This window comes from Neoarthrinium moseri (genome assembly GCF_022829205.1).
Source record: "Neoarthrinium moseri strain CBS 164.80 chromosome Unknown scaffold46_Wmoseri_CBS_16480, whole genome shotgun sequence".
Taxonomy (NCBI): Eukaryota; Fungi; Ascomycota; class Sordariomycetes; order Amphisphaeriales; family Apiosporaceae; genus Neoarthrinium; species Neoarthrinium moseri.
The window spans coordinates 259,647-284,270 of record NW_026055160.1 but is presented as its reverse complement, the minus strand read 5'-3'; the positions used below and the strand labels follow the sequence as shown (position 1 = coordinate 284,270).

Genomic DNA, 24,624 nt, shown 5'->3' with positions numbered 1-24,624 from the left:
TCACTGGCCATGTCACTGGTACCTGAGAAATCCCTGTATAGTCGGATTTCCAAGCATATCTTATTAGAACAAGTTTTGCCTAGTGCTAAGGCAGTGAAAGTGGGGTGCTACGAATCCTGACTTTATCGGCGACTTAGGCTGGCCGCAGCCATCTCGGAGACTTTTGTACACCTCTAAGAAGTGGCCGTCGTCTCTCAATTATTCAGCTTTTCGCATCCTGGGGCTCAGCAACTTTATACAGATGAATGATTGGCGATAATGTGGCCCTGCGTGGTACACTGCCTTGCATACCTGTCCATTGCGGCCATGGTAGGAGCCACATAATGACGAGTTCCGTGCCACGCCCGGTCACTTTCTAGGAGACTTGCAATAGTATACAAATCGGCTGTGACCAAATGCAAGTACTTATTATAAAAGCTCAATAGCCTCTAAACAATATTCATCTACATAACAATGAAATCTTCACTTTCCAACAAGCACTTTTTCCCACTTCTACTATCTTACTCCAAACAGCTAAGCCGTCCTCTAGTTTTGCGCGACTGCTGCTACAGGCCCCCAATACCCGCATATCTCAACATGTCTACTTCAGCGACCACCAACGGGGCCTCACTGTCCGGTTCCCACTTCCAAGACCACGCCGCCGCATACGAAAAGTTCGCTGGCTCAACATCGTCGAAGCTGGCCGCCGCAGCGCTCGCCCGACTACCACTGTCTACCTACTCGGCGGACTCCCACATATTGGATTCGGCCTGCGGTCCGGGCATCGTGACCAAACTGCTCCTGGGCCCGTCTCCACCCTATATCAATGTGCCCGGCCTCCCTCTCAAGTCGCCACCCCGCGTGACCGGGATCGATTATGCCCCGGCCATGGTCGAGCAGTTCGTGGCGCGGACCAAGGCCATGGGGCTTACCACGACAAGCGCCTTCGTGCACGATGCTGGCGACTTGAGCTGCTTCCCGGACGCGAGCTTCGACGCGGTGGTCATGAACCTCGGGATCTTCGTGCTTCCGGACCCCGTCCACGCCGCGGCTGAGATGCTCCGTGTGCTCAAGCCGGGCGGCCACGTCGCCGTCACGACGTGGAAGCACGCCGGTGGGCATGTCCTCCTGCAGAAGGTCGTCGATGCCATCCGGCCCGGGAAGCAGGAGCGGGCGGTGGTCTTGGACTCGGAGTGGAAGACAAAGGAGAAGCTCAGCAGCGTCATGAAGGCGGGTGGGTTTGGAGCAGACGACATGGAGATCTGGGCAGAGGACGTCGGATGGACAGCCGACAGTCTCGAGGACGTGGTCGAGTTCATGAGCTCTTCCATGTGGACGCAGAGGATCTGGAAAGACTGGAGTGAAGAGGAGAAGGCGAGATGGGGAAGTGAGATGGTGAATCAGATGAGCGAGGAAGAGAGAGAGAGCCACAGTATCAGCATGGTGGGCTGGGTATACGTGTGTAAGAAGGGTGTCGAATAGGATGAGCATTGCTCCCTCACATGTATGGCGTTAAGTGTTTGGCTTTATTATGTTGTTTGGATACGGGTTGCGATACTGCTCAACCATGATATACATATTAGCTTGAATTTTTGGTCTCTCTTCATCTCTCGGCCAGGAGATCTTGCATCTATTTTATAACTACCCGCACTTGCCAATAACACGCTTCCTCAGATCTCATCACGCACCTTAGGCACCATACGAACGGCAGTCATACAAATTCCCAGAACAAAACCACAACCTCACCTGCACCTTAGGACGGCAATCACGCGAAGCAGCTAATCCACCCACACAATAATAGCAATCCGTTCAGCCGGCAACGACGCATCAGCAAGTCTTCCACTCGCACATTCACAACTTTACCAACAAATCCACCTTTCGCACCATCCTGCCACCATGGCCTCCTTCAGCAACATTGTCGAGATCGAGCGAGACGGCGAACTTCTCCTCCACGTGGGCGCCGAGACAAGCGAGACGGCCGTGACCTACCGCGTGTGCCCGCGCGCGCTGGCACGCGCGGCCAAGTTCTTCCAGACGCTCCTGTACGGGCCCTGGGCCGAGGGCAAGCGACCCGACGGCGACTGGGTCGTGGAACTGCCAGAGGACAAGCCGTCGGTCGTGGTGCAGATCCTTCTGGTCGTGCACAGCCAGTTTGACAAAGCCTTCGCCGACGGGTCCGGTGTCAAGCATGGGGGCTTGGCGGCGCTGTACGATGTTGCCGTGCTCTCGGACAAATACGACCTCGTCCACCTGCTGCGGCCGTGGCTCCCGCGCTTGAAGGGTGAGTCCAGGCCAAATCCAGGACCAGATATCTATTCAATGGAAGGGAACGTGTTCAAACTTGAACGTATGTATAGAGTTTCTATCGAAAAAGACCTATTTGTGGCATGGGAGATCGGCGGCAGTGCTCGTGTTCGCCAGTGCATCACAGACATCGCATTACGCAGCAGGTGGATGAAGGGCAAACTTGTGCACGCATCACGGTCCAGCTTATGCGACCTTTTCCTGCATGTCATGGAACCGACTGGAGTTCGAGGTAAGACATCGGTGAGAGATACAGGAGAGATAGTCCTCTCGCTCACCGTTTAACAGATATCATCGCCAAGACACGACGCGCTATCGTCTCGAGCATCTTGAAGCATCTTGAGAAGGCGATCAGCAACCTCGCCGACTCCAACGGCAAGTTTGCCTCGGATTCATACCTGTGCTGCAAGCTATATAACAGCGCGAATTCCGATTGGCGCAAGTGCCACGCAACGGTACTGGGTAGTCTCATCCAAGGACTGGCGAAGTTGTATAGGTGGCCGATCCCCCCGAGGAACAAAGTACTGGTCTCTCCAACTAGGTTGATCAGGGAATTGAATGAAATTAAGGTTTTGCGGCACACGAGCCATACTCGTTGCAAACAAGAGGGAGTATGGCTGGATCCGCAACGGGAGCCGAAGCTCTTCGATTTCGAACCCAAGGTAGAATTCCACGACGCACAAACACAGCATCTGAAGACGCAGGCAAGGAAATCGGGGATTAACGACCTCTAAAGCTCGAGCTCAGAAATGGCTCTGAATACCTGTTGTACGCAACCTGTTGGGGCATGGGATAGCCGTGATAAGTGGCAAGGAGCTCACGACACACTCACTAGTTTGACCGAATGCGCGTGGTGAGTGAGCAGAGACAAGGTCAAGGGCAGAATGAAGTCGTGCCCCCGAGCGTGCAGTCGCGGAAGACAGCAACGAGCTAGACTAGTTTACAGATGGCCACAAGCCAGCATGGTTTTGCGATGGTTTGGTCAGTCTGAGATCAAAAAGTCATAACCGTCTCTGACAGTCTATATATACCACGGCTACCACAGGAAGAGTGGTCACTTTCCCCAGTAGTAGTGTTTTCTGTAACGCACTCAGATCACCAAGACTTTTCGTCCTGCTTGAAGGCATTACGTGAGAAACACATCTGGTGACAAGAGTCTGAGAGTTCTCATTGGCAGTCAATTCAGGCTACCCTACCCGTTGGTATCTACCAGACGCCAAATCATGCATTTGTCCGTGCCCATTCCAACCTTGATATACGCCGTAAATCCTACATCGTCTGTCGAGTGGTCATCACAAGACCCTGAGCGACACACTGTGATCCTAGTCGAGACCCATGGCGATCTCGTCCCCGACGCCCCAGCTGTCCTGTTCTTTCCTGGACCCTTGAATCTCCAACTCCAAAGCAGGTGTCAGGTTACCTTCGTTGTCATGGAGACTGCTGCCATCGCTCAAGCGTCTGTTGCGTTTCGTATCACCCGTGGACCTCCTCTTCAGTGAGGGTGCCTTTGACGGCGCTTTCGAGGGTGCCTTGGATGGAGCATTGCCGCCGCTCCCTGGGAATCTCCATCGGGTAGACTTTGACGATGTAGAGAGAACCGAGACGCTGTCCGCATCTTCATCTCTGAAGGGATCGGAGTTGTTGGAGCCCGTGGTCTCGGGGACAGATGTAGATAACTGTGTCGTAGGTTCTGTGGATTGTGGCTGTGATTGCGTCGTGATATTAGTACGTGGTGGGAGCTCCGGTGGTGGCGACGAGGCAGATCTTTCAGGAGATGGGCGTTCGGGTGTCTGGGCCTCATCATGTGTGTCTACTTCGACAAGCTCTGCGTCGCGGTACCATTTCCTGCGTCGAGTCCATTTGCCCCAACCGTCCTGCCCGCGGCGACCGTTGTTCCACTTGCATTTGGGTTAGCAGGGCTCGTTATAGGACTCCAATTAGAACTCTTCCAGGGCATCTTACCTTGTTGTCGTAGTAGATCCACCCGTTCTTACCGGGCTCGCCGTCATACTCGCTCTCGTCCTGGACATCGCCGACGCCGTCAACACGCCATTTGCCGCCCTTTACCCACCGCCACTTTGCAACGCCGTCGTCTACCTCGGGCAGTTCAAATTGATCCCTCGGCGGGACCTGGTTATTATGTTCATCGGTCCAAGCGGACCTCTCGTAGGCAAACAGACTATTGGTCCAGCCCAGGCCAACCCATCTTCTCTGGTTCTCGTATATAATGAACGTGAACCTGACTCCCGTCTCCTTGCTAGAGTGCGAGGACCTTTTCCTCCTCAGTGCCGCCGTCAGGGCAGAATAAGATTGCGATTTTTGTACGGCTCCCTTATCCGTGGCGATATCCACAGCCTTCCCATCCTTGGATCCGGGAGTGGGCTTCTTGGGTCCTTCAAACTCGAGACCCGTAACCCATCTCGCAAGCCTTCGGACCGCGGCACTGCGCCACAGCAGTGTCCGCGAGACTCGGCAGACCCTCGAGTGCCAGGTCAACACCATGGTCCCGAACACCATGGCGACCCGCCTCGTGGTGATTATCCTCAGCGGCGGCAGGGTCAGGGCCACCCAGAATGGTGTAATGGCGAGGATGCGCACGAACAGCGTGGTGAGAGCGGGCCTCGTAGTCGCGCTCGTGGCCGTGCGCTGGGTGCTCAGGAAGTCGGTCATCTCCAGTAGCGGCTCCAGCAGGATGTTGCATCGCGTGGTGAGGACCTTGAGGGTCTCGACGATCTCGTCCAGCGTCTTCTGATGTCTCGTGTTGGTGATCTCGCTCGTGTTGCGCTGGTGCGCAGCGGCGTTGGGGGCTCCGCCGTTCGGGCCCGAAGCCGCGCCGGCGCCCTTGGCCTTCTTGTTGCTGTTCGCAGTCGCCGTCCAGCTCGGGTGCTCCGCCCATCCGCTACTGCTCAGCGGACTATAACGCCGGGCGTACATGCCCGCGATGATGGCCAGGACCGTAATGATGGGGCCGGCCCAGCGCACGGCCACGTCGCCATACTGCACAGTCGCCCAGAACAGGGCCAGCAGCAGGAAGCTCTCCCATGGGTCGCCCGTGGTCCAGCTCAGCAGTCCGACCAGCTTGTTCAAGGGCAGCAGGAACGGATGGCTGTACGCAAGGGCTCTTGTGACCTGGGGTGGGGTCGCCAGTAGGAGGGGTGATTTCTGGTGGACCAAGATGGTTGATCGCCTCTTCGCCGCAGCAGCGGCAGTCGAGAGGTTGGACGAGGAGAAGGCTGCATATGTCGGCTGGGGGGCAGCGCCGTAGGGGTTCGTGGTTTCGCTGGACGGAGTTCCGAGGCCGTCGAAATCGCCGTTGCCGTTGCCGTTGCCGTTGCCGCCGCCGCCGCCACGGGGCGTGGATTTCGGGGTTGACATGCGGGAGAGCCACGGCGTGTCCTGTGGGATTAGGGGTTTAGCGCCAGAAGTTCATGACTGTTGTTGCAATGGCGAAGAGAGGGGAGACAGGATGGCTCTGCGCATCGAGCTGGATGAAACGTGGTTGGTGAGGTATAGAAGCAACGATAGACGCTGCCTAGATCCAGATGTCGTCACCGAACGTAGGCGGGAAGCTTGGACGGTCTTCAAAGCGTGGGACCAGAGCCACGGGGGGCAGCCAGAAGCCACTTGGTCAATGGTAGATGCAGCGCCGGGTTGTTCTAAACAGACAACCATATCATGCGACAAAAGAAAATTGAATGTATGCTCACCAGGGCAGCCATTTATGAGCTGATCAGGCCCTTCCTGCGCGCAAGCGCTCTAACGCTCTGCTCAGCACCTGGATGTGTGCGCGTGCGTGTGTGTGTGTATGCGACCTGTGGGGACGCTCCGTCCGGTCCAGTCCGAGTCACTGCTGTTCATGCTCCGACGTCATCGAGGCCGTACGGGGGGATTCTCGCGAGGCGACAAAGAATAGGCGGAACGACTAAACAAGAATACGGGCTTCAGCCAAGTAGAGATACAGCACTGCTCACGCACTTGCAACCAGGTTTAGATTGACAGGCAGAGAGGGAAAAGAGAAAACCCTAGTCGGCTCGTTGGAATGGGATGTAAGTCAGCCCGCGCAGTCCGATGGACCGTACCTAGGTAGTTACTAGGTAAGTACGTGGTTGGGATGTGTCCGTGTGGCATGCGACCACTGAGGGATAGGCGGGCGGGGCTCGCTTCTGCCAATCGCCCGCCCAATTCCATCTTAGCACCCACTACTGTCTGCTCAACTCAAGGTAAGGCCTCGGCGCTGTCACATGTTAGCCGACACACCCCTTGCTTCATTCCATGACTCTGCGCAGAGCTGTGAGATAAGAGATGTGACTTCTCATCTACTATATGCAGTATTCAAGGTTTATGGCTACCATGCGATTATATATCATGGCCCCAGAGTATGTAGTTGCCACTGCGGGTGCTGGCTGTCACAAGTTTTGTTCCGGACGCATGCGGGCAAGTACGAAAAGCAAGTCTCAGTGCAATGATCAGAGCAGTATGTATACTCTTTAGAGAATGCGGCCGTTATCGGGCGATCTCATATCGCCGACTTCATACAATTGTCCCCATCGCTGGCTTGTGTTCTGATTCCAAATGTACTATTTCCACTAACTCCTTCACAAAAACACACCGGACCACACACCTCCAACAACGCCCACACAATGATTACAAGCAAGAAAGAATGCTGCTTATTCGCTGCCCAGTTCCGGGTATCATGAAAGCCTTCGTAGAAAAAAAGGGAGAAGGAAAAAATCAACCAGAGTGAAACATATTTGCTCCAGCTAGCAGAAACCTCACGCTTGCTTCACGTAAGTGCAAGCCAAGTCCTTGCCCAGTTTCCGACGCTCCGTCCTGAGCCATGTCAGGAACTGGCGCGCCTGTTTCATGGGATACGGCACCTTGCTGTTCTCGCTCTGCCCAAACACGAGCCTGAGCTGCCGCCCCTGGTTCTCCTGCGTGATGGTGAATTCGCTCGTGTTCGACACGTCCTTCCAAGCGAGGCTCTCACAGACGTTGGGGTCTATAACCACGCGCAGTGCCTCGTCAGTGTGGAGCTGTTTGCCGTCCTCTGTTCTGAACACTCTCAAGCACTCATCCTTCTTGGTCATTTGTGCAGTCCACAATGCAACGCCATCGTCGAGTTCGGCCAGCTCGTAGAGGTGGTGTGGGGCTTGCTGGGTTTCCTTCTTGTCGTCGTTGTCCGCGTTCTGGGAAGGCACCGAGTTTGTGGCTGCATTCGTAGGCGTTGTCGTGGAAGATGTCACCTGCGACACTACAGGTACAGATGGCCTGTGTTGGGGCTGGGTTCTCCTCGCCGTCAGCTTTTTCTTTGTTGGCAACGACGATGTTTGTGCTACCGGTGTTGAGGCAGCCCGCGTAGGCAAAGACATAGCCGGGGTATTATTCGTTGGCCCCAAAGAACCGTTTACCCGATCAGAAGCTGTTGTGTGTCAGTATTTGTTGCAAATTTGACCAAGACACGTAGCTCGTCAGAAGATGCATATAGGGAACCATTTGAAATATCAAAAACCTACATTGTGTAGCCAGGCCCTCGTCACTGTCATCTTCATCCGTGCTGTCGTCAACACTGTCCCCATCCTCGTCAGCGTAGTCATCGTCGCCGAATACCTCCCCGCCTCTCGCCTTGAGGGCTTCGAGCTTGGTATCAACGGAGTCTTGCGAGTCAGCCATCTGTCCAGCTTTGGGGGATCGCTCCCACGTGGCTGGTGCGACCTTTCCAGGTTCCCATTTTCTAAGCTGGCCAGCGTCTTTGGCTTCCTGCCTGTCCTCCCAGGAGTCGAAACCTTCTCTGTCAGCAACAAACTCGCGTGCCTTGTTGTAGGCAGACTCGCTGTAGCCTTTCACCTTGGGAGCATGTTTCCGATCGATGGGGAACTTGGCCAGCGATTTCACGGGCATCCAGTAGAACGAGCTCTCTTCGTCGAAAAACATGACCGGAAACTTTCTCTTCTTGACGTTCCTGCCGCCATCCTCGTACCCCGGGGCCCAGCCTACAATCTTGTCGCCCTTCTCACTGTATACATAGCAGCTGGGGCGGGTGTCATCAGCGAGGAGCTCCGTGGCTTGGAGACTTGTGAAATCCGGGTTGATATGGAGCAGGCCGCCCGGGGTTTGATCATCCCATGCCAGGACGAGAACGGGCCATACTGTAATGCATGCAACACCCTCGGCATCCTCATCCTCAAAATCGCCGTAGTACAGATGAAATGGTTTTGGATGGGTGATCGCCGGGCGATTAGCCTTCATAGGTGATCCCTTATAGTCCAGCCTAGTTGCCGTACCCAGCTGGGTGCTTTTCTGGGGTTTGGCTGGTGCTGTAGATTGAGGCGCCGACTTCTTTGACTTCTTTGCGACAGTCTTTTGGGGTGACGCCTCTTTCTCGAAGGGATATTTGACCTTGATACCTCGCTGTGCCAACCTATTCACAGGCTCGTAGCCATTTGCGGTGGCTTGCTCTACGTCGGCGTTGTGGCTCTGTTGACGCTCTGCCGTGCAATCAATTACCTGATAACCGAGGTGCTTGACCGCACTTTCGTAGTTGCGATCAGGCAAACTGTGGTACCTTTGGGAGTTGAGGTGTTTTGCGGCAGCTTGAATGGCATTGGGTCTAAAATGAACCTCATGCTCGTCACAGTACAGAACATACCACTTCTGGCTCCCGTGGGGATGCTCGACGATCATGTCCCAGTGGCCATGGTCAATGGCGTTCCGGCGGACCTGGTCATAAGTCACGATGCGGGGAGAGCTGGATGATGGCAAGGGTGGCGGCCCGGGAATGAGAGCATCCAGAGTCCGAGGTAGGTCAAAGTCACGGCCATCGACACGGGGGCGCTTCTCGGGGACGGCCTCGGAGGGTTCCAGCTTCCGCTTCATCTGGACGCAGAACATTAGTCGGTGACGGTTATCGGCGTACACGGGGTGTACCTGGGCGAGACGCGGTGCTGGTGAAGTATCCACGTTGCTGCTATCCTGGGGTTGGCATGACTGAGGGTGCGGCATTCCATTTCCCTTAGGCGCGGTCAGCGGTTGTGGCGAAGAACGAATCTGCTGTAGGCGCCGTTCAATCTCAGGTACCTGTTTTGCGAAGACCATAAGGTCCTCATCGCGGTCGCGCATGTGAAGTTGTTGAAGTTCCGCACGACGCCGCTCATATTGGACCTCGACGTCACGGATCTCATCCTTCTTGGCGGCGTCGGTTCGAAGGTACAAGTCGAGATCCTGTGTGTCTATAGCTTTCAGCTTGGCCATATAAGACCGGATGATGTCATCCCGGGCGGTCTTCAAATTATTCTCAAGGTCCTTGAGCTCCTGGGCGTGCCTGGAGTGCATAAGCTCCTTGTCCCGGTTGTGGCGCTCCTGGAGTCCTATCACGTCCTCTGTAGCGTGAGAAGCCATGCCTGTACGTCCGCCTGGGTGCAAAAGCGCCACATAGGGGGCTTCGCACGGGAAGGCTTCCTCACGGGGTCCAGCGGTGGTAAGATGAGGCAAACGGGGATGCGAACGAGTGTGCAGTTGTGTATTTTTGGACCGGTTGCAAAACTTGGGGACTAGTCTGCTTGGGTAGTGGGGACCTGGTGGATGGAAGGCGCCGAGCACTGGGCTCCAACTGGTCCGCCATTCAGCGTGCCAGGGGCCCTGGACCAGTTGGCTGGCTGTTTTGCTTTTTCAGTCCAATTGGGCTAACTTCTACGTGCATCACCTATTGGCGATCAGCATTTTACTGGCACACCTGATGGAGGAACTCCTCGCGAGCAGCATATACTCGTCAGGGGGCCGGTGTAATGGCCGACTATACAGTAGCTACAGGGCAACTAAGCTTTCGACCTAATGCAACTGGACAAGCGCCCCGATGGATCGCAGTGGGGCACCTGAGCAAGGGTGCTTGCTTCACCGAGCAGCAGTGGCATTGGTATCGGATTGGATCGCCTTCTGTGAAGCGGAGAAAGAGCAGACAGGGTTATGACCGGGTGATAGGTATACCGAAGCGATTTTCTGCCGGAGCTCATGCCTTGTCGGGCCGGCACGCTCGGAATACTCACAATGGAACTTCTCTACCGGGCCTCTGCTTGTCCCTCCCATCTTTGACTGCAACTGCACTGCCGGGCGAGAGTCAGCAATCCCGCTTCGACGGACATGGCCAGCCAGCCACCTGATTGATCTGGATCAATGGTTCGTGCCATATCTGCGGTCGATCAAATCTGGCCGCATAGGGAGGACGAGCGTTGTTCGAGGCCGACTTGGGTGACCGCTCCATCGAATTCGTGGTCGCGTAGAATTTTCGACATGAAACATGGTGCCACGACAGTGATGCGCTCTTCATGCTGTGCTTGGCCGCTCAACGTGATACAGTATGTCGGCGGCGCCCATGCAACTAGCTACCGAAATAGTCAAGTTGCATGATTTGGTTGCACGGTTCGCCGTCATCAGGAAGCACGTCGCCCCAAAACTCCTAAAGAGGGACCTCTTACATGATGGGGATATCAGGATATAACACGTTTGTTGGCGGCAGTTTGTGAGGAGGCGTTTAGTCCGAGCTATATATTGATGCAACTCATACAGCTGATTTCTATCAACTCTGGAATTCTATAATAATCTATCCGCTTTATATTGGACAGCGATTTCAAGCGGCTTATGCCCAACCTCCAGCCCCTTAATTCTGGTCAACCCCCCATCTTGGTTGCCTTTTGTACATTTGATTACGATTCTCCATTGAACTGTTCGTCACCTCCTCCGACCGAGATCAAAATACTTGCCTTTCAATTTGTAAGATGGCAGCTTCCAATCACGTTATAACTAGTTGGGATGTGTATCTTATAAGCAGCAGACAGAAAGCCGGTGCGGTACACAACCAGAGAACATCATGTGCCGCAGTATCAGGATGCAAGCCATCTGCCCTACGTGCAACGAGCGAATATCAGAGAGCACAAACAAGCAGATATGTAGTGATGCTCGGCGAAAGGGCAAAGGCTTCGGCCGATGCTCCACAGGTGTAAGGCCAGCGGAGAAAGAGTTTCGGGGCGAAGAGTGCCACGGCTGCGCCGAAGTCACCGAGTCTCACACGGATCAGCTCGAGATGAGTGACTTTGCCATTAGAGGCCTGGGTCGGAAGACAAGCCCAAATAAGAAACCCGAGAGAGCTACTGCGTACCAGGATGACAGTGATGATGGCGTTTCCTATATTTGGTAAAACCGATGCGTCGTGCTCGCATATGGTAGGGACGTGGAATAGTCCGTAATCCATTGACAATCAACAAGTGATGTGCGAAACGCAATACACAGCTACGATTGTGCAAGTCGGTAGGGGCTCGTGTTTCCTACCAATACCAAAGAACCTGTGCGTACGCAGGGTTAGTCGTAGTATCCCATAGCTTGCCAAACAGCAGCAACGATGCAGGTCGGTAGCCAGGTGAGCTTGTATCTCCTTTCTTGGAAATCAAGGTTCCTCTAATTATGAAAACATGGTAGGATAAACACTTATCCTGTCGAGCGCCTTTTCGCTCTTTATTGCTGTGGTTCATATCATTTCACTGGCGTAAATTGGCTTTTGGAGAGTTGAACTCATACGGGTCACTTCAGTGGGGCTCGAACAAGACTCTTAGAAGACTCGCTTTTCATAGTAAATGTTTATAGCAGGCGACAATCATTCGTGCATTAGTGGACCGCTTCGAGGCTCCGCTGTCTCGTAAAGTGGTCAAGGTGTAAATGCGTGCCACTAGCTTACTCACCGACTTGATGAATCCTCGTAGGACTAAGCATGAACGATCATGTGACTTGTTATCCTATGTACTTGAAACAGATGGCGAAATTGTGTTGGACGAGTTTGTTGGCAAATGCACCGAGGATGGAAATTTGATCGCAAGATCTGTCTGGAGCTAGATCTTGAGATAAAGAGAGAAATTTCCCCCTATTGGACTCTACTTTATGCCTAAAGGACCACATACAGTCAAGTCTTTCATCATGTCGATATGTCTTCTATAAATATTATCTTTAGACATCTAAGTTCAGAAAGCCTGCTAGTTGCATTTTCAATTCTAGAGAACGTCTACTCCTCGCATCTGATGTAGTGACTGTTTGTCATGTCGTCGAAGTCAGTCCACAACTTGGTTAAGCGGATTCAAAGCTCAATATCGTCAGCCTAGTTGCTTTATCCGTGTCTTGGTCAGCTTCTTTGAGAGTGGATCAGTGGGTCTAGACTGTTCGATCACTTTTCTTAGTCCACGTCTTCAAGTATCCTCCAAGTTATGAGCATGCGGCTTTCGTACATATTGATACCACGGCCTGCTGTGTTTTCCGGATTCCCATGTAACAGAGTTCTATCTGGACTTTGTGGGGTTGCCTACCTAGTCGAAAAGGTAATACTCGCCGGTCGTGTGTCATACACACCGAGTCAGAGGTTATGCCAAGCGCATCTGTGCCGAAGCATAGTTCTTGATTGTTCTTGAGCGTCCAATAGCTTTTAGTATTTCCGGCGGGCTAGCATATAACTGGCGTGTCCTGGTCAAACTTGACAGATCTGCATCTCTTGGCGTCGATATCCGACAACCCCTCACAACCGCAGCGGGGGAGCCATGCAACCCTCGGTAAAGTTTAGCAGGATTACTTAGATGTCAGTGTTCGGCCGACTGGCAGCAAGCTGTCACTCAATCTACTAAGTACTCTTCTGTATACCACAATGGCGCCATTCAAGTTCGAGAAGCCGAAGAACAGAGACATTCTGGGCGGCGACCTGCTCGCCCAGAGCCTACGAAATCTGGGAGCTGAAGTTGCATTCGGTTTACAGTACGCAATTCCTCATTCAAACACCCTTCAGGTTTAATTGCTACATAATTTGTTCAATTGGATGTAGTCAAAGAGCAGGACTACGAAGACATCCTTATCTATTCACTGGTTCTACAAGGGGCATTGCTGACATGAAAATTTCTTTTGCAGTGGAGGCCACTTGGACGCTTTCCTTATTGGCGCTCATGATGCTGGAATTCGTTTGATCGATACAAGACATGAAACCACAGCAGTACAAGCTGCAGAGGGCTACGCAAAAGTTTCTGGCAAGGTAGGAGTCTGCTTCGTCACAGCGAATAGTGGGTATGTGTACTGCCAACAAAAGGTAGAACAGTTGTGAGCTTACACAAAATACCAGGTTCTCAAATGGTCTACCTGGCCTAGCGACTGCCTTTGCAGATAGATCACCTATCTTCTGCATTACATCGAGCCCACCACTTCAGGATGCCGAGACCAATGCTCTGCAAGGCTTCCACGACCAAGTCGTTGTGGCAAAGCCAATCACCAAGTTCGCCCATCGCGTTACCAACGTAGAAGAGATCCCGAGAATCGTGGCGTATGCCTTCCGGAGCGCAAACACCGGTATAAAAGGTCCAGTATTGATTGACTTCCCAATCGACGTCCTTTTCTCGCCACCCGTGCTGGACAGGGTTGCCCTAGGCGCAGTAGATGTCCCTCCTGTCGCTCCTCCCGCACCAGACCCAGCCACAGTGGACAAGTTGGTGAGTGCATGGAAGGAAGCGAAGAGACCAGTCATAATCACGGGAACTGGTGTCTTGGGCACGAACAAGGTACTTCAGACATTGGCAGAAACCACGAACACGCCAGTCTTCTACTCCAACAAGTTCAGCACACCAATTCCGGCGGATCACGAACTCCGAGGAGGTCCGGCCACTGGACTTGCGGCGTTTGCCGGCAAAGAACACGCCGACTTCGTTCTCCTCCTTGCAGCTCGTACTGGTTTTCTGCTAGCTGGCCGAAGTGGCGCCGTCGTACCGAATGACGCCACAATAGCACAGGTTGACCTCGATGGTGGTGAGATTGGAAAGTCTCACGCCGTGAACATCGGCATTGTTTCTGACGCTGGGTTGTTCTGCGAAGCGTTCGTCGCGAAGGCTGGAGGTGGATTTAGTCGCAATGACGTCTGGGTAAAGAAATGTCATGATCTCAATAACATTCCTCTACCGTATGAACAACAAGAAAAGGTTATGCCAGATGGTCAACTACATCCCTACCATGGTATGGCGGCCGTAATGAACAGCATACCGAAGGATTCAATCATCATGGTCGATGGGGGCGAAGCTGGCCAATGGGCTTCCCTCACTCTCGAACGTGCAAAACCTCATGTCGCCATGGTGTCCACTGGCTATCTTGGCTTCCTCGGTAACGGCTGGGGCTATTCCATAGGGGCTGCTGTTGCTGACCCAAGCCGCCTCGTTGTCAACATTCACGGAGATGGTTCCGCGGGCTTTCATATCCAGGAGCTTGATACCATTGCTCGCCACAATCTCAAGATACTCACGATCATCGCCAACAACTACGCCTGGGGTATGTCGATCAATGGCCAAGACCTCATATACGAAAAGACGTCAGAGGCCCGGCCGGCGACCAGGTTGAGCAAAGGTTGTAAGTACGAAACTGTCTCCGAAGGATTTGGATGTACTGGAAAGAGGATTGAGAAGCACGATGAGGTGGAATCGACGATCAAGGAACTGGTAGAGGCTACTCCAAGTTTGGCGAACATGATTGTCTCCGTAAAGCCTACCACTCCGGCCACCTTGAGTATGGTTGGTGTGACTGATGATCCCAATGTGAGTGAACATTTTCTTCCTCGCCCCGAGAAGTGATCGAGGGTGAGCTGACCTGTTGCAGTGGATTGTTGTGCCATACTACGATAACGTGCCGAGACCATATTACAAGTAGTTTGAGAATGGACTAAGTGCAAACGAGTGAAATGACACAATCTATGCGTTAAGAGGAATGGCGGCGTAGGGTGGTGTTGCTGGCAAAGACCTCCATAGCTAGTCTAACCGAATTCTTACAAAAGACCCCGCAGCTTAGTTAGCGATCTACAAATGGGAGAGTCCGTAGCAAAATCGTCGAACGGCTCCTCAGGCTTGAGTTGTGCAATATAATCATTTGATTACTCGTATCACTCTGGTGCTTCAATCCCTGACAATGACTCAGCACCAAAAAGCGTTCCACGCTAGAGATACAAGGATTATCACTGCGTCTCAGTTTCAAGTTCGAGGTGCGTTCGAGAATGAGTAGGCTGATAGCGCCGACATATACCCATGGAGCCAGTGCCATGGGATATGAAAGACTTAATACAAATGGAGGCCGAGCAGAGCCACAGAACATGGTGCTTCTACCATTGTCCTACGAGTGAATTGTCTTACGCGAATGTTGCCGGGATGTCCTGAGTGTATGCCTCTAACCGTGAGTAAGCATTCCTGCCTATTTCCTCTGCCTCACGAGTCTCACCAGCCGCAATCAACGCATCTTTCAGTAGCCATTGTTCGCGGACGACCTGCAGATCAGTCGGACTCCCGGCATATTCCCGGAGAGCTAATATTGTACGCATCTGCTCGACTCGATCAGATGGAAGCCCTGGACTGCCTCCACCTCCGGCGTCGCTGAGATCCATCAGCGCACTCATCACACAAGCAAGAGTTGACGCGTGGAAACGCGGAACAGCCGGCATCACCGCGTCGTTTCCCAATCTCGTGACAAACGGCTCTGTCACAGCGGGCCAACCTCTAAGAAGTTTAGCACCGATTAGCCCGGCCAATATAAGCGGAGAATCGGCTGCCGCGCTGTTGCTGGAGAGGCTGGCTCTATTCTTGTGAAGGGTGGAGTTCTCTATTTCCCGAATGGCCGCCAGGCTGCTGGTACGGAGTGCCTCGTAGCCGTTTGGCGGTGGAACATCCATGCGTGCTGTGAGCAGGCTTTTGGACAGGGCCTCAGCCGAGGCACCAGCGTCCTGCCCCAGCACATTACTATAGGCACCTGAACAGTCGCCGGTCGCCTGATGATGCAGCTTATCATGAGCCAGACACTTATCAGCTAGGGCTAAAATGGCCCGTGGGGCCTGGATGGAACGGAGTTCCAAATTGATGTCGAGGTATAGATGGAGCAGGACAGGGTCCAGGTGGTCAAAGAAGAGTTTGGCGTTAAGTGTCCACGCCTGCTCTAGGAGAGTCGGGACATGATGGTCGCACAATACGCGGCTATTTTCAGGTAAAGACCTTGATGATACTGGTGCAAAATTAGAAGGGATTACCGCAACAGCCAGATCGGCAACGAGTTCGCAAAGGCCGCGTAGCATGGTAGGAAGCGGATGCGCCTTGGTCATTCGGGCCTCAGCCAAAGAAGTAAGATGAGCCAGTAACATCCGGAACAGTTGCCCCTGTCGCATAGTGATCATGCTATGCATCATCTCGAGCAAGTTCCACATGAGGATAGGTCCTTCGAGCGTCAGCATCTGTTCCACGAGCATGAAAGCCCTCCGGGCTAGCCTGCCAGCCAAGCTTCCGTGGCCACGGTGCAACATATCAGTGACTAGCTTGAACGCGAGGCCGCTCTCTTTAGCCTTAGAAGACCAGGGCTCGACGGCTGATAGCTGCCCTTGTCTAACAGGATGTGTCCCGGCACTGCGCCGTGTGGACTGAAAAAACGACAAGCTCCAGGCATGCACGCTTGTGAGGAACACAAGGCTATTTTTATCCCGTTTGCAGAGCGCCGGTAACTTGATCAAAGGACTCGGCCTCCCATCAACAGCTGGGTCAAGCTGATCGTTGCGCTTGTTCTTGCTCTCCGGACCCTGCACTGCCTCCGATTTTCTGCAGTTCTTATACAGGCTCCACTTGGCGATATATTTCTTGTACATTGCAATACTATGTTCATTGTTAGCAAGGCACTCCAGGAGTTCACTTTTTGTGGGTAGCCTGTTGACATGGGCAACGATAGGGAAGCGGGTAATCTTACGATGCATTAAACCCATGTACACTGCCCATATAACGCACAACGAAACGAAGACTGCGACGCTCATGGACGTATAACCGCTCGATCTCAGCACGCATAGCCTGCCAATCCGATGCCCGGTATTTCGAAACCGGCTCAGGTTGGCATACGATTGGGCCTTTCGGCCGAGGTGCCAAGTAGCGAGGAGCCATTGCGGCGTCACCAAGAGGCTGAAGACCAGATGACAAATCGAACCTCCAGCCGGGGGCATTCATTGACATCAGACGTTGACTCGCCGTCGGCAGTCGCGGTGCGTGCAACCATGCACCTGAAGTCAACACCAGCAGCCCACGGACTTCGACTTTGTTTTGTCAGCGTGCTTACTATGGTACACGCCAGCACTAGATCCGCCCCAACGCACGATTGAGGCGCAGTCGATTTGCCGGTGGATCGTTGAAGGTAACTTTTTGGACCAATAGCGGCCCCAGATCATTCAGGCCAATGAGAGGCCACCAGAAAGTTACCCTGCTTGCTCGAATGTCTCCATGGCACGCCTATTGTTCTCGAGAGGACGCCGACGCCGGCACGATTCATAGTTCCGCTCAAGAAGCCGCATGAGACTTCCAGGAATACTTAATAGGCCACGCATCTTACTACAAGACATGAAAGATCATTATGACATCTCACGACCGCTTTACACAGAGACTAATTGGTCCTCCGAAGTCCAGAACTAGCGTTTATCAACCAACTCTAGCCACCTTCCAATTGCACAACAAAACCCAAGTCACCGAGTGACGCATCATGTCGGCCAAGTTAGAGAAGGAGGCGTCTTACCAGGCGAGCCAGCGCTATGCCGTGTGGAGGCAGATGTTCGTTCGCGTTCCGCCGATTCCAGCAGGGGTTGACCTCGCTGGGAAGACAGTGCTAGTGACAGGCTCCAACATAGGTCTTGGATTGGAATGTGCACGACAGTTCCTCAAGTTGGGCGCAAGCCTGCTCATCATGGCAGTTCGGTCTCTCGAAAGGGGCCACACGGCTGCATCTGGGCTGCGGTCCGAATTTCCGAGCGCCAAAATCGAGGTCTGGCCCTTGGACTTGACGTCGTTCCGCTCGGTGGAGGCTTTTGCGGCAAGATGCGAGAGCGAGCTCGACCATCTTCATGTAGCAGTCCTCAACGCCGGAATGGGAAAGGAGAAGTTTGAGCGCGTCGAGGAGGGGAAGCGCCGTGAGATGACGATACAGGTCAACTACCTGGCTACCGCCCTGCTGGCGCTTCTTCTCCTCCCTAAGATGAAGACATCTGCTTCAACCTTAGAATCGCCGCCAGCAACGACTAGCCCCAGCCGTTTGACAATCATTTCTTCCGACGCATCACTCAACGTCAAGCTTGAGGATCCCGGCAACAGCGGAATACTTGATTCTATCGATCGGCCCGAGAGCTTCGTGGCCTATCCGCAATACTCCATTACGAAACTTTTGATCACCATGTTCACGGCGAAATTGGCCGAGACCGTCGACCCGCAAGAAGTAATCATCAACTGCGCCAACCCGGCCGCGACGAAAGGCACTGGCTTTCTTCGTGATGTGGAATCGGTCATGGTGAAATTGATGTTTAGGCTGCTATTCCAAATAATTGGAAGGGAGCTGGTAGATGCAGCGAGGATATACGTACATTCGTCTTTGGTACTGGACAAAGAGAGCCACGGCGCTTTTACAGACTGGCTCATCAGACCGTAAGTTGTGCTCTGTCAAGTACATATTGCCTTAACTTTGTAGTGATTGACTCTTTATCTCACAGATGGCCGCTAATGATGTATACCGACTTGGGACGCAAGCTCAGCGACAAACTCTGGGAAGAAACGTTGGAAGAGCTTCGCTTTGCCACCGCTAGCGAAGCGCTGAAGAATATCAAGCAATGACGGGTAGTTCAAGATGAATCAACGTTCATATAAAACAGTCTGACTTAAGTAGATATTGGTGGGCTTGTTCTATTGGACTTTCATACAGGCTGTAACAATCATATAGGGTACGTGTATCTACCCTTGTAATGGGACTTGCATAGTGCAAACATGCCTAAATCTTGACGCAAGGTGACCAGGAGATGGGACTAAAAATAGCAGAGTGTCTACCAATGGGGTCGGTGTATCATGTAGGGAAGCCCCGCGACGAATTCCATGAAAGAAGTTAGTTGTGCAGCCTTAGTTGTGCAGTACATTCTATCAAAAGTAGAGCGTTGTGCCACTACGCTAGCCGGCGCCAGTGTTCACTTGACCAATCTTTACCTGATGGCTCACCGTCTCAGTTCTCCGCACATAACTTCAATTGTTCTGCATCCGGTCTACAAACAGCTGGTACCCATCCTTTTCCTCATTGCTCAGTTCCACAAACTCTTTCTTGATCTCTCTCCGGTCCAAGTCCAACTTCAAGATCTTCTAGAGCTTTTGTTGGTATTCTTCTAACGACGAGATGGACAGCCTACAGAGGTTTACAATAAAGCGCGCCGTTGTCATCTGCGCCCATAAGGAGTAAAAGCGTCGCACTGCGTCCATGATATTGCTCATTTCTAAGACTGCGTGCGACTTCTCACTAAAGTGAGGCAGCTCTCGCCATTGGCCCCATATTGAACTACGTGGCATAAGCAGTGAAGAACTGTTCAGCGTTCATCGCACTTTGCCATTGGACGGCCCACCAGACCAAGCAATACGTTGGCCTGCCCATTAATATTTAGCTGATTCCTATATATCTACACCATCCATTTGACGAATAAGAGGTCAATCGCTGCCTTTCTGTTCAACGAAGTGCCAGCCACAGCGACAATGGTTGAGAACGCATGTTCCCGGTCGGCGCGAAGCTTTGCTTCCTGATTTTACTCACTGATGTGTAATTCGGGCTGGGCACAATAGCATTCAACCGTAACAACTACCAGCAGCTCAACATATTGATCTACAGCCACGGCATTGGAACGCGTTTGACAATGTATCTTTGCAGATGGGTTCTGTGTATTCAATATTAAGGCACTAGAGCCCTAAACTGTTATGCTTCCCGAAGGTCTTGTATACGAGTGGTCGATCACGTGCCGCTATATAACCATCTCTCGCCTCGAAAGGATATAGTGACTCATTATACACGATGATAATGTGTGCCTTGAAGCCATGTAGGCACGAAGGTGGATGTCTCATCATTTAAGCTGGAATCATTTAATTAAACTGGATTGCGCCTCCAGTAGTAGCAGCAAAGAAACTCCAAAAACAAGCAAGTCCTGAGCCATGCTCCAAGTTTAAGAAAACAACGTTGAAAGAAAACAGCAAATCTCCACCCGTGGAACTCTAATTCACGTTTACGAGATCCATCATTCCAGGGAAGAACTTATCCCACAGATACTCAGTCCATTAGCTTTACGCATTACTTTTCCCCAACTGATGCAAATTAGCGCCCCCAGAGCTTGAAAGGATATGGTTGAGGGAAGACAACTTACACCTTTCCTCCGCGGTCGGTCTTTCGTTTTTAAGGTTGAAAGTGCAAACCATGTCGCCGCACTCATTGCAATGGTATTCATCCGACTTGTGGCTATCTCCCTCGTGAGTTATGAGACAGCGATCGCAAGAGCCAGGATTTTCCTGGAGAAGTTTCTCTACTGCTGGCCACGGCTCCATCCTATCCCCCGAAGGATCAAAGGGATACTTTGCCTCCGGCGGCAAGGACGGCTGAGATTGATCCCCTGAACTAGCCTGTTCATCGATAGGTCCACCACCAGATGTATGGACTTCTTGTAAAAGCTGAGATGGCGAGTCGTAGCTTGTTCTAGAATCGGGTGTTAGCGATGTGGGTAGGCCACCCACGGCACCGGGACGTGGCGTATTAGCTCCAGTGGAGCCTTCAGGATATTGGTAGGCTCGAGGTTGAAACGCCGTGGATGGGGATAAGCCACTGTATCCTGACGCTGGTGTTAGCCATTCCGGCAAAGGCGAAGGAGCTGGTTCGCTCGAGGCATCCAAATCAATTGGATTTTGGATCGACGAGCCACGACGCGACACATCGACTTGGGCAACGGGTCCTCCTCCCGCACTGCCTCCAGTTCCGGTTTGAGGGCCAAGCCCGCGTTCCTCGGCGGCGCCTGACGGCGAGCTACCCATGAAAGGCAGCAAACAAAAATAACCTAGTTTTACTGCTAATTGATTGAAAGATTTGAAGTTCAGGTCCGAAAAGTGCTTCTACCTTCTGGGAGCTTCATTCGGATCCGATTATATACACGACGGAAAACAGGAACAGAGCCAAGCGCCAAACAAGCCTCCAACACCAACACCTCGAGCAGATCACGAGCTATGCGGGCGTGAACGCGCAAAGTTCCTCGTGCGAGCTGAGATGCCTCGCTTTGTACAAATTTGTCCAGGGTATCCTGTCGATATATTGCAAATTTCTCTGACCCCAGGTAAGCGAGCTACTGCTGACCACCAACAGTCATCCGACCCAACAACAAAGGGATCTCAAGGATCCACTGACCACTGACGGCCAGTATTTGTAGATGCATCGATGCTTGGAATCCATACAGGGTAGCGCTACAGCTTCCCAAACGATACAACCGCACGGTCTTGGTGCACCATCACGACCAATCTACATCCAATGCCGGAAGCGCGCCACCTTTGATTCTCAGAAACACGCTGACCCTGACTATATAGATTGCTTGATTCTATTCTAGCACTACATCCGTGGAACTTACGGGATGAAACCCCCCTGCTCTTTGATAGCACTACGAGATATGTGGCTTGCTTAGCAATGTTCCTCGGATGCAAGCTGTTGCATCTATGCGTACTCCGTAAACCATGATATACAAAGCTACATGAAGACGGCAAGATATCCAATTGCACCATATCGCCGGCCTCAACGACCCCAAGGTACCGGCTGGGGTCCAGAATCCAAGCTGTCTATGCAACCTCGTGCCAAACACTAAGCCAGAGGGTGCCGGCGTTGTCGAGACAAATGGGCAGCATTCTCTAGCCCGCGATAGGGTCCCGACTTACCACGAGGCGCCCCCACGGTCTACTCACGGGGCAGGAGAATAAACCCTTCCCCGTCGTCCTCCACTGCGAGTTAGCCTTTGACCTTGTTAATCTGGACTGTGGACCCCTGTATCTCGGATCATGGATACAGGCGTCAATCCGGGCAAGCTTGAGCTGGAGGAACACCGCCATGGCGACCAGCCGACGAAGGCGAATATATAGACATACATATTTGCCTACACCAGTATTTTTTCTTAGGCCGAGTTGTTCCCTTGACTATCATGGTGCGATCTTGTTCGAATGAATGTGCAATAGCCGCGATTGACAAGGAGGAGGAAGTGAGCACACCGGCTGCGTACACCTTCTCCAACTCCCGACCACACTCGACGAGATTGAATAAAGATAGAGATTCCGCATTCCGTAAATTGAAGTCTGTTGTGCTAGTCATGCGGCTGTGTCCATATGTCTTTAGAGGATACCTACGTGAAGTTACACAGGCTCTACACTTTTGACTAGCTAAACATAATGGTGCCAGAAATCGCCAGGTATAATTCTACACGTCAAGCCAACAGTTGAAAATAGAAGACATCACATACACTGGGCTGACGCAGATGCGGACGCGAGTTCAAGTCAGTAGAGTCGATTGTCAGAGTCTAAATGATACACTTTCTCATCGACGGGCCGTCTCAATTCAGACGAACGGGCCATTAAGGCCTTGGTACGGTCCCTATAAAACTAGCCGGGGGGGCTCGAAATGTCCATGATTCTGCTCTTTCATGCTTGCCTTCCAGAACGCCCCGAATCTCAAAGTGATACGCCAGCCATAATCAGCAAATCCACACTACTCCAACACGCCTCCCCTCAAATGGAAAAAGTAATCCTACACATGCCCGGATCGCCTTGCCAAGGTTCTCACCAGAAGGAACACCAACCGATGTAGTGCTGACACAGGTTCTCCAGCTTCGTTGCCTCGATGATGAGCTTGTTGACCTGCGTGTTGACGTCGAGCTCCTCGCCCGCTTTGAAGTCCCGCCCGTGCAATTTCTGCGACACACGATCAAGAACCTCGAGCGCACGTGCATTCTGTGCTTCAACCTCCATGGGAGCTTCAGGGATAGGGACCGCGCTGGAGTTGGTGCGAGCACGTGCTCGGGGTGGACCACCCATCACAGCGGGATCGCCGTTCTGCTGCGCTAGGTACTCAGAAGGTGGGTGCTCTGCGTCAAGGATGGATGGCCGGCGGGCACGTGGACCAGGAGCAAAAGTTGGGCCAGCGGGAGATGCGGTCTTGGTAAGACGCCAGGTAAGAAGGGGATCGTGGATGAACTGTGGGTCTGAGTTAGTATTCACGTGGGCGAATTTAGGATGACAGGCTTGAACTTACCGCTTCGAGAACAGCCATGACACTCTCTTTATTCTCCCTCAGGACGCGCATTACATGTTCACAGGTGATGCGGAAACTACCCTCGATGTTGCTGACCTCCATGGCGTACGTGAGCATGCGGGTGAGTCTGAAAGGTACTTGTTCGGGGTACTTGTCGCGCTTGCAGGCGACCTCAAAGCAATCACCGAAGTCGATGTGGATGATCTTGCCAGTAATGCGGTCAAGCATCAAGTTGCTGGGGTGGCGATCGCCCAGACCAAGAATGTAGCCTACTATGCTCATGACACCCAGGGACCTGGTGTAGTTGGTGCGACGCTCCAACCATGCCTCGGAGGACTTGCTCTTGAGCCAGAGCACGCGGTACAAGTCTTGACCCGTGGTGTTATCCAGGGCATAGCCGAACACCTCAACCTTCTGCATGAGAGTCAGATTGTCATAATCCGGTGCCATTTGCAACATAATACGATGCTCAATGTTAAGGAGAATCTTTCTGCTTTCACGGTACTCGCGGATGAGGACGTGTAGAGTGTCACTGTTCGGAACCCAGCCGAGCAGACCAGAGTTCTGGCTCAGCGGGATGGCAGGGTAGCGCTGAATGCCAAGATGGCGCTTGTAACACTCAGAATCGTTGGCGAGAAGCGTGTTGCAGAGTCCGAACAACTGCATGCAACGCTCATCCTGGCGAATATCTTCGTGACCCTTGAGCAGGAACGCATACGAGTTGCCGTCACTTCCACTTATGTTTAGCTTTCTCGGCCGCTGCTTCGAGTTGATCACGCTAAACGTGGGATCAAAGCCAATAATGCGGACCACAGGGGCACCACTCTTGTAGGTACCAGGTACAGCCAAGTCAAGGTTCTTAGAGTGCTGTAACTTGGGCGAGCAGTACTGGAGCTCAAGTGATGTCATTTGTGGCAGTTGGCGTCCGATTCTACGGAACACTTGGTAATACAGGTCCCAGGCCGCGTTGAGATCTGTCACATCCTGGCTCTGCTCGTACTGGCGGCACCAGTCGCGAGCCTCAGACAGGTCTCGGCCGAAGGTTTGCGTAAAGCTGACCTCTCGCAGTGTCTCGGGGCCGCGCTCGAGAAGATCATGCAACGGCCCGAGAGTAGCAAACATCCCCTGAATGTTGTGGTCGCCAAAGTACAGACGGGATGCCTCTTCGAGACCCTCATGCCACTGCTCATGCCAGAGCACAGCAACGCGGATCAACTC

At 52.8% G+C, this 24,624-nt stretch overlaps 9 protein-coding genes across 9 annotated transcripts; 5 read left to right on the top strand and 4 right to left on the bottom strand.

The window, feature by feature from the left end:
- Positions 1–576: 576 nt before the first annotated feature.
- On the top strand, positions 577–1,461 carry JN550_009789 (uncharacterized protein; the record flags this gene model as incomplete). The annotated part of the gene is made up of 1 exon (XM_049321898.1): positions 577–1,461. One exon carries the CDS (start codon positions 577–579, stop codon positions 1,459–1,461), a length of 885 nt encoding a protein of 294 aa, XP_049168321.1.
- A 414-nt stretch (positions 1,462–1,875) lies between these two features.
- JN550_009788 (uncharacterized protein) lies at positions 1,876–3,017 on the top strand (the record flags this gene model as incomplete). The annotated part of the gene is made up of 3 exons (XM_049321897.1): positions 1,876–2,515; positions 2,572–2,773; positions 2,825–3,017. The coding sequence occupies 3 exons, from the start codon at positions 1,876–1,878 to the stop codon at positions 3,015–3,017; spliced, it is 1,035 nt and encodes a 344-aa protein (XP_049168320.1).
- Positions 3,018–3,605: 588 nt separating this feature from the next.
- Positions 3,606–5,658, bottom strand: JN550_009787 (uncharacterized protein; the record flags this gene model as incomplete). The annotated part of the gene is made up of 2 exons (XM_049321896.1): positions 3,606–4,181; positions 4,246–5,658. The coding sequence occupies 2 exons, from the start codon at positions 5,656–5,658 to the stop codon at positions 3,606–3,608; spliced, it is 1,989 nt and encodes a 662-aa protein (XP_049168319.1).
- A 1,397-nt stretch (positions 5,659–7,055) lies between these two features.
- JN550_009786 (uncharacterized protein) lies at positions 7,056–9,678 on the bottom strand (the record flags this gene model as incomplete). The annotated part of the gene is made up of 2 exons (XM_049321895.1): positions 7,056–7,702; positions 7,797–9,678. 2 exons carry the CDS (start codon positions 9,676–9,678, stop codon positions 7,056–7,058), a joined length of 2,529 nt encoding a protein of 842 aa, XP_049168318.1.
- A 1,465-nt stretch (positions 9,679–11,143) lies between these two features.
- JN550_009785 (uncharacterized protein) lies at positions 11,144–11,470 on the top strand (the record flags this gene model as incomplete). The annotated part of the gene is made up of 1 exon (XM_049321894.1): positions 11,144–11,470. The coding sequence occupies one exon, from the start codon at positions 11,144–11,146 to the stop codon at positions 11,468–11,470; it is 327 nt and encodes a 108-aa protein (XP_049168317.1).
- Positions 11,471–12,955: 1,485 nt separating this feature from the next.
- Positions 12,956–14,985, top strand: JN550_009784 (uncharacterized protein; the record flags this gene model as incomplete). Its single annotated transcript, XM_049321893.1, has 4 exons — positions 12,956–13,062; positions 13,213–13,365; positions 13,421–14,873; positions 14,935–14,985. The coding sequence occupies 4 exons, from the start codon at positions 12,956–12,958 to the stop codon at positions 14,983–14,985; spliced, it is 1,764 nt and encodes a 587-aa protein (XP_049168316.1).
- A 472-nt stretch (positions 14,986–15,457) lies between these two features.
- JN550_009783 (uncharacterized protein) lies at positions 15,458–17,237 on the bottom strand (the record flags this gene model as incomplete). The annotated part of the gene is made up of 2 exons (XM_049321892.1): positions 15,458–16,958; positions 17,050–17,237. 2 exons carry the CDS (start codon positions 17,235–17,237, stop codon positions 15,458–15,460), a joined length of 1,689 nt encoding a protein of 562 aa, XP_049168315.1.
- A 589-nt stretch (positions 17,238–17,826) lies between these two features.
- JN550_009782 (uncharacterized protein) lies at positions 17,827–18,944 on the top strand (the record flags this gene model as incomplete). The annotated part of the gene is made up of 2 exons (XM_049321891.1): positions 17,827–18,758; positions 18,824–18,944. The coding sequence occupies 2 exons, from the start codon at positions 17,827–17,829 to the stop codon at positions 18,942–18,944; spliced, it is 1,053 nt and encodes a 350-aa protein (XP_049168314.1).
- A 1,483-nt stretch (positions 18,945–20,427) lies between these two features.
- JN550_009781 (uncharacterized protein) lies at positions 20,428–21,158 on the bottom strand (the record flags this gene model as incomplete). Its single annotated transcript, XM_049321890.1, has 2 exons — positions 20,428–20,441; positions 20,501–21,158. The coding sequence occupies 2 exons, from the start codon at positions 21,156–21,158 to the stop codon at positions 20,428–20,430; spliced, it is 672 nt and encodes a 223-aa protein (XP_049168313.1).
- Between the last annotated feature and the right edge of the window lie 3,466 nt (positions 21,159–24,624).